This window comes from Acanthochromis polyacanthus, chromosome 1 (genome assembly GCF_021347895.1).
Source record: "Acanthochromis polyacanthus isolate Apoly-LR-REF ecotype Palm Island chromosome 1, KAUST_Apoly_ChrSc, whole genome shotgun sequence".
NCBI lineage: Eukaryota > Metazoa > Chordata > Actinopteri > Pomacentridae > Acanthochromis > Acanthochromis polyacanthus.
In genome coordinates this window covers 48,104,537-48,118,313 of record NC_067113.1, presented here as the reverse complement: position 1 = coordinate 48,118,313, position 13,777 = coordinate 48,104,537, and the positions used below count along the sequence as shown (strand labels likewise).

Sequence of the window (13,777 nt, the reverse complement as noted above, 5' to 3'; positions counted from 1 at the left end):
GTGGAGCTCCGGGTCCTTCTCAGGGTCAGGCATCTGGCAGGAAATGTGGCGGTCAATGAACCTGCATACGGTGTGGTCCAAGTCCTCGCCGTACACAGGGGCGTCTTTGACCCACACAAGCATGTGAATGTGTGGGCTTCCGCGGGCCTGAAATTCAACGCGGTAAAAATAATCCTCCACCTCGCCGATGGGCCGCGCTGGTGAGAGGATCAACTTTGCCATAAGGGCATCCACGCGTTTTTCAAACATGCGCATTACGGTGACCGGGTTACTGCGCAAAATGTCACACTTGGCTTTCCAGTCCAGTTCGGAAAAGTCACCAAGTGTTTGTCCTTGCTGAGATTTGATGACCCCAATTATTTCAGGCCATCTCATCTCAGCTGCCGAAAAAGTCAAAAAGAACGTCGGTTTGCCGATTTGCCTGAGCATAGCATGCAAATCTCTCAGGCTTTTATTCCAATATGCGGGTGTGCCTCTCAGAGGCTGCATAAATCGCATGGCCTCTTTGGCCTGAATTAATCTCTCCACCTCCTCTTTGTCCTGGAGCATGGAATTTTTAATGGCACGCCCGTCTTTTGTGCGCATCTTTCCTTTGCGCATTTGTATCGACATACTTCCTCTCGCGAGGTTTGTCTCCGTTACAAACTGCGCAAAGAAAAGGTAAGTTTGGTCCTCGGCAAACCGCGTGTCTGCCCCGAAAAGCCTGGCGTTGAAGTATCTGCTGGGTGAAAGCTTGATGGGACGGTCTTCATCCAGCGTGTTCTCTCCCGTGGGAAACTGCACAGGGAATGCCATGGCTTCCAGTTTGGGGATTGCAAAAATCCCACAGGTTTGTTGCCTTGAGCGGGGGCAATGCTGAAAATGCCATCTCCATAGGAAAGGATTTCCTGTGCAATGTCTGGTGGCTGCATGCAGGTGTCCAGAGCAAGTCCAGGTCTTAGCTCCTCCTGCTGTTCGGTGGCTGTGTCTGCAGCTAAATTGGTCTGGTAGCTGTCAGACACTTGTAGCAGCTCTTGGTCCAAGATGTCTTCTCCCCACTGGGCAGCATCCATGCTGTCGTGCCGAGAGTCTATGTCATCGGCAGACTCTTCCAAGAGAGTTTCTCTCGTGACATCATTGGACAGGTTTTCCAGCTCAGTGCTTGGTGATGGCATGTCAGCATTGCGTGTTTGGTCATCTTCTGGCCGACTCGTTCCTGTGGCTGATACAAAATCGGCCAAGACTGGCTCAGTGTAGCTATCAGCCGCCTCCAGCAGCTCCTCGTCGAGCATGCTGTCTTCTCCCCACTGTGCATCATCCGTGCACTCGTTGTCTGAGTCGTGGAGGAGATTTTGGAACGTGGCCTGTTCATCAATGGTCACATCGGAATACTCAGAGTGCTGCTCTCTGAGTTTTTCCAGAGCTACCAGCACATTCTTCATGTTGACAGTGTAGAAGTGCTGGTAACCTTTGAATCGAATGTGACGCTTTAATTTCACCTGCAGTAGCTGTGCTTCTGTGAGGGGACGTGGAAGACTGTTGACAACGCTTTCCACTTCCGATGGAACGCACACAACAGCTCCGTGGACTGCTCGCTGCTGTCCTTTCGGTAAGGCGATGATTTTAGCAAACGGAAGGATTTTAGCAATGAGCTGTCTCTCCAGCACGTTGAGTTCGGCCAACTCCAGGGGAATGGGGGCCAACTCTAAATTGTTCGCTACTGCATGTGTTGGCATCCTCCCACGGCTGAGGTGGCTGTCACAGTTGTGGCAGATCCACTCCTGCAGTCTCTCTGGTGGCATTGAGCAAGGGGAGGAGCACTCAGCGTCACAGACATGCACATACGTTCCAGTCAAGCAAGCCTGTGCCACGTCGATGTTGGTGGAGTATTTAACTCTCTTGCATGACTTGACTTGATTTGGAAACATAGTCCTGTGGCAGACGGTGCAGACGTATGTTGGTCCGTGGCTGATGGTCTCACGGAATGCTGCTATTGCCGCTGCCATCACTGAAGTGAGCACTGGCTGGCGAGAGGTTCCGAGCTGTCGGTATTTCCGCCTGATGCTCAGTGCTCTCCACAACTTCTGACGCATGTCAGGATTGGCAGCCGACCTGCGTCTTCTGAGCAGGCTACAGCGTTGAATATGATGTAGCCTGAACTCTGGATCCTTCCTGTACCTGAGGACAACATATATTTTCTGCCTGTTCAGAATGGCTGGATCCGTGCTGTACCTCTTGAGAACATCATTTTTTTTCCTGTTCCGAAAGGCTGGATCCGTGCTGTACCTCTTGGCAAGATATTTTTTCTGCCTGTTCCGAATGGCTGGATCTGTGCTGTACCTCTTGACAACATAATTTATTTTCCTGCTCCGAAAAGCAGAATCTGTGATGTATTTGTTTTTTAGTCTGTCTCGCATTTTGACATTGAACTTGGCATAGTACTTTTTAGAAGACAACAGCCGTTGTTCACGGTTGTTTTGCACACGCTTACTCTGTGCCTGAATTTTTTTCCTGCGAAATTCGGCACAGCTGGCATACCTGATTCTTTCACAAATTTTTTTCACAATTTTTTCTTTTACTTGTTCCTTTTTGTCACATGCCCTCCTCTTGGCTTTTTGCCTCCGATCTTTGTTAAATTTAGAGAGCTTTATTGCTTGTGGAACAGCTGAGGAACCTTTAACGTCCTCCTCAATTTTGACAGCCGTCCCACTGTCTGCCTGCAATGCGAGGAGAGCAGGTTCAGACACTTCATCTTGAATATCGGTTTCCGGGGATTGTTGAGGATGTGGGGCACTGGGGCTATCAGTCTGAAAAGAAACCGGGACAAACTCGTAACTTGCAGAGTCTCCACGGTCTCTAAAGAGTGTGTGGAGGTGGTTAGCCAGGTCACTGAGTTCCGTGAAAGTCATGACGATCGCCTTACCGTAATGAGAGGGTAATCCTCTGGAGTCTCTGGAGTGGGAATCAAACACTCCATACCTCCCGGACTGATCACGGAAAACAGCAATACACTCGGGTGAAATGATGATTAAAGCCTGATTAACCTCTGCTGAAAGACACTGCAGCCGGCTGGCAAGCGGAAGCCACCACTGCTGTCTTCCGGGGCTCGATGCTTTAGTTTTCAAAAAGCCACACCTGATCTCAGACATGTTGACATTATACAAATGTCTGTCTGTGAGGACTTGCTTTGGCATCTCCTCGACTGCCAGGTGATTGCTCCGGAAGGTCTTGTCGCGAATCAACTGCTGTTTGACTCCGACATACAGCGCGTCTCCCTGAGCCAGGACTCTATCGAGTGTAGTCCTGGTGAACTGACAGCCCTCAGTGTGGTATGCCAGAAATGTCAATGCAATACAGGTACACTGATGGTTGCGGGAAAATACTTTGTACCTCCTATCATTCTGAGAATGACTGGCCCAGACTGACTCCACACGGCGACTCTCGCTCCTGGTTTTATCCTGAAATTATGACAAATTGTGATCAGTAATTATTATATTTTCATCATTTATTCAGACAGCTTAATTTTTTTTTAGTTCGGCATTCGTACTAGCTTTTGGAAATGTGTTGAATGTGTCTTCAGTTAAAGGATTATATGATTTAATGTTTCAGTGACAACTTTTATTGTTCCTACATTATGAACATTCTCTCACCAATTTATGGAAATCTTGTATTATTTTAGCGTATTATTGCTTACTATTAGCTTAGCTAGTTTAATATACATATTTGTACATTTATTGCAATCACGCAATATGTATATGTGTATATTTTATGTATATAACATATTATGCATATTAATAATATATATAGTTTACACACACCTATCTCTCTCTATATATATATATATATACACACACACACACACATACATTATATATATATATATATATATATATATATATATATATATATATATATATATATATATATATAGTGTGTGTGTGTGTGTGTACACATAGATATATGTGTCAGTGTGTTTTGTTGTATTATTTGTAGAATTTCCCTCCAGGATTTTTTTCCAGGGCATTGTAACATATTTTCTTTTTTTCTTGAAATTGCATTATAACAGATCATAATGACGTACATTTTTTCTGAGACCATGAACACGTAATAACCCTATGTCACCTAATTTAATTTACTAGTTAGCTCCTATTCTGTAGACACCAACACAGATTTCAACATAACATTACTATTTTAACGTAATGGGACTTGCTCCAATATTTGTGAGGAGGCTTAAGGAGGGTGCTTTGAGCAGATAACTTATGACTGCAGCATCAGAGTTGTTTCATCTAACAGACAGTTGACGGTCATGGGATCAACATTACTGTACAGACTGAAGGCTACTGAAGACTGCCTGGACCACATACTTTTCCTGTTTGTGTGAAATGCAATTACATAGCAAAGTCAGTATTCCATTGATTTTTTTCCACCATGCCAATGGCAAGTGATGTAAATATTTTATTCACCAAAGCCTTTTCTACATGAATTTTGCCAGTGGCTAGTGCTAATGTAAAACCCTGATTAGAAGCAAGAGTTACTTTGTGAAAGCAATGGCACACAACACGGCATTACAGGTAGCTTATTGTATTGTGACCAGCGTAATAACAGTTCTCTCAATTGCCAAAAAATATTTTTAACTGCAGTAAACCAAAAAAAAACAATCATGACTTCACAAAAAAAATTCTCCTGCATTGTCTAACATGTCTATCATAGAGGAATAAACTGACCTTGTCTGTTGTTGCATCAGCTGAGGTGGATGCAGCTGTCATGAACCAGGGCCACTGGGCCTGTGATGGAGTCGGTGTTCGGGTCATCTGATAAATGACAATAACAGTGACACTTAAAAAATAAAGCAACACAATAGCTAGATAGTTGGCTAACGACTAAATAGCATCAGTTGTCTAAATATCTAGCTAACGGCTAGCTAGCTTTTGAATAAGCTAGATTGCGAGCTGCCAGCTCGCTCGCCAGTAGTTTCAGTTGTCCCAAAGCTAGCTCCCCGAAAGATGGAAAGCTAACGAATAAGCTGGATTGGTAGCTGATAGCTAGCTAGCTAGTAGCTTCAATTTTCCTAACGCTAGCGATTCATTGGAATTGTGATTATACAGTAAATGTGCCAGAAAAAAACAGGAAAGACAAAAATGGCCACAAATGGAGATGCCTGCTTTGTAATGTTCTTTTAATTGATTATAGAGAGGTAAATATACCTTCTCAGGAGAAGGAGGCTTGCAGCCCGCATCATCAGTTTTCCAGGCCTGTCCATCCGGTGAGGGGGTCATCATCTTGGCCATCTAAACACAGAACAACAAAACTTCAGTGAAATGACGATGATTTTCAGTCAGATGATACATATTGATGAGAAGAAGACTAATCCTTACCTTTGCAATGGGAGAACAGAGAGGGGTTTCTGTCTTGCCCCAACTGCAGGACAATCTGGCCGGGGGTGAGTCAAACAGCTGATGACAGATGAGAAAAAACATAGCAAGTGTCAGTGTGGACAATGTAGATGCCTGTGGAATGGAGTCAGCATGTGGTCAGAGGAAGCTTACATCATGCACTGCAGTTGGGCAGTGGGGGGGGTGCCCGTCCGGGGTCCTGGGCCGTCTCACTGCTGCCCGAGCAGCCACCTGCAATATCAGAAACATCAATTAAACATTAATTACTGAAGTTTAAAGAAATGCATACCAGAAACACAAGTGTTGTTACTGCCTCTCTTTAGCACAAACAAACTAACTGTGAAGTTGATTAATGTTTTCAATCAAAATCCAAACCCAAAGGAAAGACAACTTACCGCCTGAGTTGCGGTGGTCAAGCCTGAAGGGGCGTCCTCCTCTGATCTCCAGGAACGCAGAGCTGGAGGCGTTCCAGGCTCCTGACAAATCACAGCATTTCAGACAATGAGCACAGTCTACTCGCCTTGTTGTGACACTGTGCATGCTGCAATTGAAAGAGCTCCAAATGTGCAGTGTGTGACAATTGTGTCAGAAAGTAATGTACCTTGTTCACTGGAGAAGAAGCAGGAGGAGGCGTAGTGTTCCGCGGGCAGCCGCGCAGAACTGCAGGGGACGCCACCTGTGCCAACCAAATGAGATACCAATTAAATGGAGTTGAACAGCTATCCAACAATTTACAAATATATTTCTGTGTAGCTGATTCCAGTCTGTTATAATTTGTGGCTGTTGTTATGAACTAGTTTTACTTAATTGCAGATGACACTAAAAAAAAACATCTGCAGAATTAACTGTCAGGAATTACATGTTTGAGCATTCATACAATCCTTCTGCGGGAGATAAAATTTTAATCAATCAACTTACCTTCTTTGGCTTAGGAGAAGCCTTGAAGTCCGCCAGGCAAGACATATTGGAGGGAGACACTTTCTCCATAGCACTTAGGGCTGTGCTGCTGAACCAGACGGGGTTCAGTGGAAGAAAGCTCTCCTCCACCTGTAAAACACAGACACTACTAATTACAGTTTGTCCTGTCAAAAAACAACCAATAGCATCCGAAAGAATTATCTGAAGAATCACAAACCTGCTGTTGAGCCATCCTGGGCTTTGGTGAACCTCTGGACCGGGGAGGTTCCCGAGGATGGCTCGTCTGCAATCACAGAAAGCGTCACACTGAATTATAACTAATGTTTTTTTAACACAGTACACATTATTACCATTATTATCACAACACATGATGTCACAGTTGTCTAAAAAAAAAAAGTCTAAAAAACATAAAGCAATTTATTAATTACCTTGCCGCCCTGACCCATTTTCCTCTGCTCACGGGGTTTCGGGCTGGGTGGAGCAGGGGATCTCTCTCTCACAACCAATTCGGGTGTAGCTTTCCGAACTGGAGGCTGAGGAGGGATCCGGGGCGAAGGAAGTGGTGTCCCCAGTTGCTCGTTGGCAGCGGACCAGAACAACTGGACGAGGATCCCCATCCCCTCACGATCACTCAGATGGACCTGCATAAATAAGAAATTTTAAAAAAACACACACACATACAGTTTTAATGTCAGTGAACATCTGCCGTGAACCAAACTTGTCCAATCAACAACTTTTTTTCACAACATACTACACTTACACCATCCTTGCTCCACAGCACCAAATCACTCAGGGGGAAGTGCTCCACAGCGTTGAAGAACTTCACACCTTGAAAAACAATTGAAAAAAAAAGTCATCATTGCAGCAAAATATCCATTGATACTTGAGAATTGTTAAAATGTAGGTCACGTCTTTCTTGTTTGTTCATTCAGTGAATGGAATGGATGAAAACAATCTTTTCCCTCTTACCCATACGAGCAGCCACACGACGGTATTCCTGCCGAAGCAGGTCCTGGTGTTGGACGTCAACGACCAGGCGGGGAGGAAAGTCGACCACAAAAACCTTGGACCAGCGGTTGCCACAAGTGGTGAGGAGATTGGCAAAATCCACCCCTGCCCTCTCCACAGTGGTGCTGGTCAGGTTGTTGCCGGGGGCCATGATGCAGACGGCATCAGGTGCACGAGGAACTGCAGCGTGCAGAACCTCAGTGCGAATTTCCGCAGCAGAGGCCCCCGGAGTCGACAGGAAGCCAAAGCTCAGCCGAGACTCTGGCATCCGAATAAAGCCATCTACAAGAGCACGTAGATGGGAGTCCCCGACAAGAAGAATGAACTGCAAAAGAAAGACCATAGTTTTAGTATGAAAGTCAAAAGAACTTAAGAAAACGAACAGCAACAATTAATAATTATACCTTCTTTCCAGGGAGCTCAGGAGGAATGACCAACTTGTGGTCGCGCCCAGTAAAGGGTGAAGTTGGCCATTTTTTAACCTTGTGGCGGTAACCGGTGCCACGGCCTGTTCACAAGAAGACAGAGCAAAAGGGGATTTAAAACGGATTTCAAACAAAGAGAGCTCATACAACAATCACCATTTTCTATTATTGTATGAGAGCAGCAGAATCTGTGTTCAACGGGTAATTGTTGGTGGTACACTAAATATGATTTGTGAAGATATTTCATGACAAAAACAGCTGAGTACTTACGTGCAATAAAGTTTGCACGCGCCTGCCGCTCTTCCCAGAACCGTCCGGCTGGCAGGGTGGAACCAACCTTCTGTGAGCAAAGAATACACTTATTTAATTCAACATCGTGCGGATGCCATGAATGTGTCCAACTTAGCACATTCTGTATTGCACAAGTGAGCATGTCAGTTCGGGTGTAAACATACCTTGTACTGGGGAGAGCGTGAGCAGTGGGGTGCGTCAATGGGAGGGGTGGGCATCTCAGACGCGTCCGGCTTCCTCCAGCGCTGCTTCTGGGCCTGGGAGCGTCTCCCCTTCCGAGGCATCCTGGAAGACAGCACAAGAGCACAAAAGACAGACAAACACAGGGAGACAGAGAGACAGACAGAGAGAGAGAGAACAAGGCAGGCAAAACGGATGGATGGATGGATGGATGGATGGATGGATGGATGGATGGATGGATGGATGGATGGATGGATGGATGGATGGATGGATGGATATGAGGTGATGCAGCAAAGGTGGTCGACCAAAGGATATCAAAGGGCAATCCAGAGGCTCTCCAAAAAGGCGTCCAAAGGCTGGTGAAAAAACAAACAAACATCCAGTTATCTAAAAGCACTGCTATGAAACAGTAAGCACCAATATGAGCAGCAAAACATGCATGTACAAGACACATCTAATGTCCTCACTATGTATTTTTTCATCAGAGGAAAAAAATCTACTTGCACTGCTGACTCAAACTGAAACAACTAATTCAAAACACAAAAGGGCTAAAGACCAGACAATGGCTACTAAATTAAAGCACTACTGCATGTTTTCTCACAAAGAAGAAGAATCTCAACATGTCTGCAGCAAAAGTAGCTGAACTGCTCTTTAACACAGCACAGAGAATTAATATGACACTGTAATTAATGGTATGGTAACATTTCCTCATGCAACATGTCTTAAATAAACAATATTATACTCATCATGATGTCCTAATTGACTGATAGAACTGATTGTAACATAATGGAACAAAGCACTGACATTTTCTGTGTTTTAAAAAGATGAAAAGGCAGAAATAATCCCACATCAGCAGATGCATGGACTGCTGCTGCTACTATAACTGCCTGTATACAATTATTCAGCTGGAGTGGCAGTACTTTTAAACAGATTTAATGGTGATATTCTGGAAACCAAAGCTTCAAACAAAGGCGGCTGGATCATTTCAGTTTTGAAGGTGGATGATTTGATGTCCATAATTTGCAATGTTTATGGACCAAACAGAGCATCGCAAGCAAAGGACATGTTTACTGAACTCTCTTCAGCTTTGGACGATTTAAAGGAAAAATACAAAGATTCTACTATTATCATAGGAGGAGACTTTAATGATGCTCCAGATGATTACATGGACAGACATCCTCCAAGATCTGCATCATTACTGGGCCAACCCACCTTATTTATAAGTGATCATCTTTTGCGAACAGATGTGTGGAGATTTATGAACCCCAATGTCACAGACTACACGTGGTCTAACACCGGCAGAAGTTTACAGTCAAGAATTGACCTTTGGTTCATCTCATCACAGAGTTTACAGTTTGTTTTAGATATTTCTCATACTCATGCTCCACTGTCTGATCATAAATTAATAAGTTTAAGATTAACAGGATCAAAAGAGAATTCTAACATAAGAGGCTATGGGAAATTAAACAATAATATATTAGACAAAAAATTTAAAGAAGGGATACAATTACTTGCCAAGGATATATTCGGTAAAAGAGAAATGAATCCAATTCAAAAATGGGAATACTTTAAATTTAAAATTAGAGAAGTTGCAATTAAATGTAGTAAAGAAATTTAAAAAAAGTAAAAGATGAAAAAATGAATTTTCTAATAAACCAGCAACAGTTATTAAGTTCCAAACATGATTTATCTGAAGAAGACCTAAGCACACTAAAAAACCTCAGAAGAGCTTGACAAAATGTACATGAACTTAGCGAAAGGCGCTTTCATCAGATCTAGAGCTAAGTGGTTAGGAGAAGGCGAGAAAAACTCAAGTTACTTTTTTGCATTAGAGAAAAGAAACAGAAAAAGAAATAATATTACATCTCTTAAATACGAATGAGCTAGTATGCTTGGATCCTAATATCGATGGAGTCACAGGAGTGCCAAATCAAAATATAAATAAATAAATAAATAAATGTGGAAATATAAAGAGAAATAAATAAATAAATGTGGAAATATAAAGAGAAATAAATAAATAAATAAATAAATGTGGGAATATGAAGATATAATTAAATAAATAAATAAATAAATGGAAAAACAGAAAAGGTAAAAGCAAAGACAAAATCTTTCTTTTTATTTATTTTTTTCTTTATATTTCCACATTTATTTATTTCCCTTTATATTTCCACATTTATTTATTTATTTATTTCTATTTTGATTTGGCACTCCTGTGACTCCATAAATATCATCTCCAATTATATTACCTTGTTTTATAGAAGCTGTATACATCTGAATTTAATCAAACAAAATGTGATAAATTTATGAAGCACATACAAAATTTTACACTCTTGATTTCAGAGAGCTTTAAAGAGACATGTGAAGCTGACATTCTGGGTTCAGAAATCACTGATGCTGTACATTCAATGAGATTGAGAAAATCACCTGGAAGTGATGGCCTCACAGTCGAATTTTACCTTTGCTTCTGGGATTTGATTAAGGAACATCTTTTACTGATGTATAACGAATGCATTAGCAGACAAGAAATGACAACAACCATGAAGCAAGGTCTGATAACCTTGATTCCTAAGCCAGGTAAAGGTCCCTTAATAATAGAAAACTGGAGACCTGTTTCACTTTTAAATATCGATTATAAAATCTTAGTAAAAGTCTATGTTAAACGACTGAAAAATAATTTAGAAGAGATAATAAGTGAAAATCAAAATGGCTTCATGGCAAAGAGTCACATTAGTTCTAATATCAGATTAATATTAGATCTAATCGATTACTCAGATTATATAAACTCAAAAGCACTGAAGGCTTTCCTAGATTTCTACAAGGCATTTGATTGAATTGAACACTCTTTCATTATACAGACCCTAAAAATTCTTGGCTTTGGTGATAAATTTATTAATAGTATCACTATGTTTTATAATGACATAAATAGCTCGGTGATTTTATATCCCAGAATGTCTAGGAGGTTTTCTGTCTCAAGAGGTGTACGCCAAGGATGTCCCATTTCCTGTTTCTTGGTTTTGGTTGTGGCTGAACTCCTATTCTTAAATATTTCCTGCAACCCAAATATTCAAGGTGTAGTCGTTTTCAATCATGAGATAAAGATTTCACAGCTAGCTAATGACACAGTTTTATTCCTCAAAGATAAATCACAGATACAAACTGCACTACAAGTAACTGGTGAATTTTCTGAAGCCTCAGGGAGTACAACATGGCTCACAAAAATTCATTTTTTTCCTGTTCTCTTCCTGGTCCTGTATACAGTTGTGCCATTTATAATGAATTTACAGACTTTGTCATTTATTTTTGGGCCGAGTTAATAAGTTATTCATTCATTTAGTCCTGGCTTTAGTCCATGATACCCTGCTCCTGTGAGGTCCAGTCAGACCTGGTTTGGTCCTGATTTTAGTCCATGTAACCCTGCTCCTGTGGGACAGAGTTTAGTGTCTGATTGTAATTCTGTACAGTGAATAGATAATTTAAGTTATAAAGATGTTTTGTTTTTGCTGAAGCATTTTTCATTCTTTAGTTGGCTGATGTGGTCAACTTGAAGCTGTTGAGTGCATTAGAATCCTATAAAGACAAATGTTACAAAGTGGTTGATGGACTTATTTCAATTATGCATATATTTACGGAAAATACTGAAATGTGTTGTGCACATTCAGCCACAGAACCTTCATCCATATTTTACATGAAGAAACATTTTCAATATTGCCTGCTGTTGCTCTGTTTTTTTCAGTTTTTTAAAATCTCAATTTTTTTTATTATCCCTTAATGTTGTCTCTATAATAAGATTTGAACAAAATGCTATTAAAATACACCAGAATGCAGGAAATAGGATCAATAATTTTCAAAATTTTATGGGGAGGGCCCCCAGACCCCCCCATCAGCATCTCACATAAACCAAATCTCACTCTGAGGTCTGATCACAAGTTGGCAGCCCTGAATTATTGTGTTGTGAGCAAAAGTCATGGCCACTGTGGACTAAAACATTTACACAGTAAAGTATCTCTGAAAAAAATCTAAATCGGTCCAAAAAGTGGAAAAGCAATTTCTCATGGGGGCTAAGCCTCCCCTGTCCTTAAAACCTAGTGACACTCCTGTGTCATGGTGACCGCACCAGCTGAAGATAAGTTAGCAGTATAAAGTACATTTTACAAGACTAAGAAAGACTAGGACACTTACAGCACAGTGAAAATCTTAAAAGAAAAAACAAACAAACACTGACTTGTCTGAAACCACTGCTATAAAACAGTTATCACCAATATGAACAGAAAAACATGTACACACAACACATCGAATGTCCTCGCAATGTATTTTTTTAATCAGAGAAAAAAAATCTACTGTCACTGCTGACTCAGAAACTGAAACGATTTTAAACACAAAAAGGGTAAAGATCAGACAATGCCTACTGAATGGAAGCACTGAAACATTTAATCATGCAACATGCCTTAAATAAACGATATTATACTCATCATGATGTCCTAAATGACTTATAGAACTGATTCTAACATGATGGAACAAAGCACTGGCACCTTAATTAATTTAAACATCAAAATTCTGATTCTGAATTCTGATTCTTCTGATTCTGATTCTGAAACTGAACTGTGCAATCCAAGTGAACAAACAAAGCTAGAAGAAGTTGAGGGAGAAAGGCGCTTCACAATCCCTCACCAAGAGACTGGAAAAATGCATAAAAGCTCTGGTTTAACCATGCTATTTTCCAAACAAACATTATGAGGCAGAAAAGGCTATTTTATCCGTTGCAGCAACATTTTACAAAGACAAAGACAAAGCTATCTAGCTATCCAAAAAGCTATCTATCTAGCTAACGGCTAGCTAGCCTTTGAATAAGCTAATGATAGTAACTTGAACATGACTAATGCAGACATTGAAATATACCATAAATATTGTCGTTTGTTTTCCACTTCAGCATTCAGTATGCATTTCTACTGTTACCCTTAGCATTTAGATTCAGTTGGAGCATAATATTTAACAGGATATAGTGCAGAATCAGCCTATGCTAAAGCTAGCAGGGAGGAGAAAAAGTACGCAGCCTTACCTCTGAATGGAACCGAAGAAAGGGCGTTGGCGGCCAGCGGCCAGCGGCTTTGTCTGAAAGAAGTGCCAATGAACGTGCACCGGGGCCTCCATGCCACCGCTGATTGGTGTTGCTAGGCTGTTGCCGGGCGCCCGTAGGGAGAGGCGTTTTTTCCAGAAGGTTCTGTCTGCAGTGTGTGTGTGTGTGTGTGTGTGTGTGTGTGTGTGTGTGTGTGTGTGTGTGTGTGTGTGTGTGTGTGTGTGTGTGTGTGTCAGTAGATAGCCGTACTTTGAAATGCATTATGGGAAACGTAGTAGTATACTACAGTGTGAACGGTTGGCATTCTAATCATACTTATAGTACGTAGTATACAGTATATACTCATTGAGAATGTAGTATGTAGTATGTAGTACGTTAGTATGCCATTTCGGACACAGTCAAAGAGTCATAGAAAGAGAGTATTACAGCCATATGTGAACAGAAGAGGATGAAATTAAGTAATAACTAATAACATGTACAAGTTTATATGTGGTCTCTGTGCTGCAATT

At 41.5% G+C, this 13,777-nt stretch overlaps 1 protein-coding gene across 2 annotated transcripts; it reads right to left on the bottom strand.

Annotated features, from left to right (window-relative positions):
• Nucleotides 1-631: 631 nt before the first annotated feature.
• Nucleotides 632-13,438, bottom strand: LOC110946652 (uncharacterized). 2 transcript variants are annotated; one of them, XM_051958766.1, is made up of 16 exons: nucleotides 13,251-13,438; nucleotides 8,179-8,550; nucleotides 7,994-8,063; nucleotides 7,703-7,806; nucleotides 7,260-7,623; nucleotides 7,051-7,118; nucleotides 6,719-6,931; nucleotides 6,508-6,573; nucleotides 6,291-6,419; nucleotides 5,974-6,048; nucleotides 5,768-5,848; nucleotides 5,526-5,603; nucleotides 5,355-5,432; nucleotides 5,184-5,267; nucleotides 4,704-4,790; nucleotides 632-3,437 (listed from the first exon to the last, which is right to left on the bottom strand). In XM_051958766.1, the coding sequence occupies exons 2-16, from the start codon at nucleotides 8,296-8,298 to the stop codon at nucleotides 639-641; spliced, it is 4,416 nt and encodes a 1,471-aa protein (XP_051814726.1). In that variant the 5' UTR covers nucleotides 8,299-8,550; nucleotides 13,251-13,438; the 3' UTR covers nucleotides 632-638. The 2 variants fall into 2 exon arrangements, with proteins under 2 accessions (XP_051814726.1, XP_051814719.1); XM_051958759.1 differs by lacking the exon at nucleotides 13,251-13,438 and having other exon boundaries at nucleotides 8,179-9,199.
• Nucleotides 13,439-13,777: the final 339 nt, after the last annotated feature.

Coding starts and splice junctions, on each gene's coding strand:
- LOC110946652 (XM_051958766.1), bottom strand. CDS start 8,298: ATGCCTCGGAAGGGGAGACGCTCCCAGGCCCAGAAGCAGCGCTGGAGG. Junction 7,807..7,993: donor GCGTGCAAACTTTATTGCAC/GTAAGTACTCAG, acceptor TCTTGTGAACAG/GCCGTGGCACCGGTTACCGC. Junction 5,849..5,973: donor CTTCTTCTCCAGTGAACAAG/GTACATTACTTT, acceptor GTGATTTGTCAG/GAGCCTGGAACGCCTCCAGC.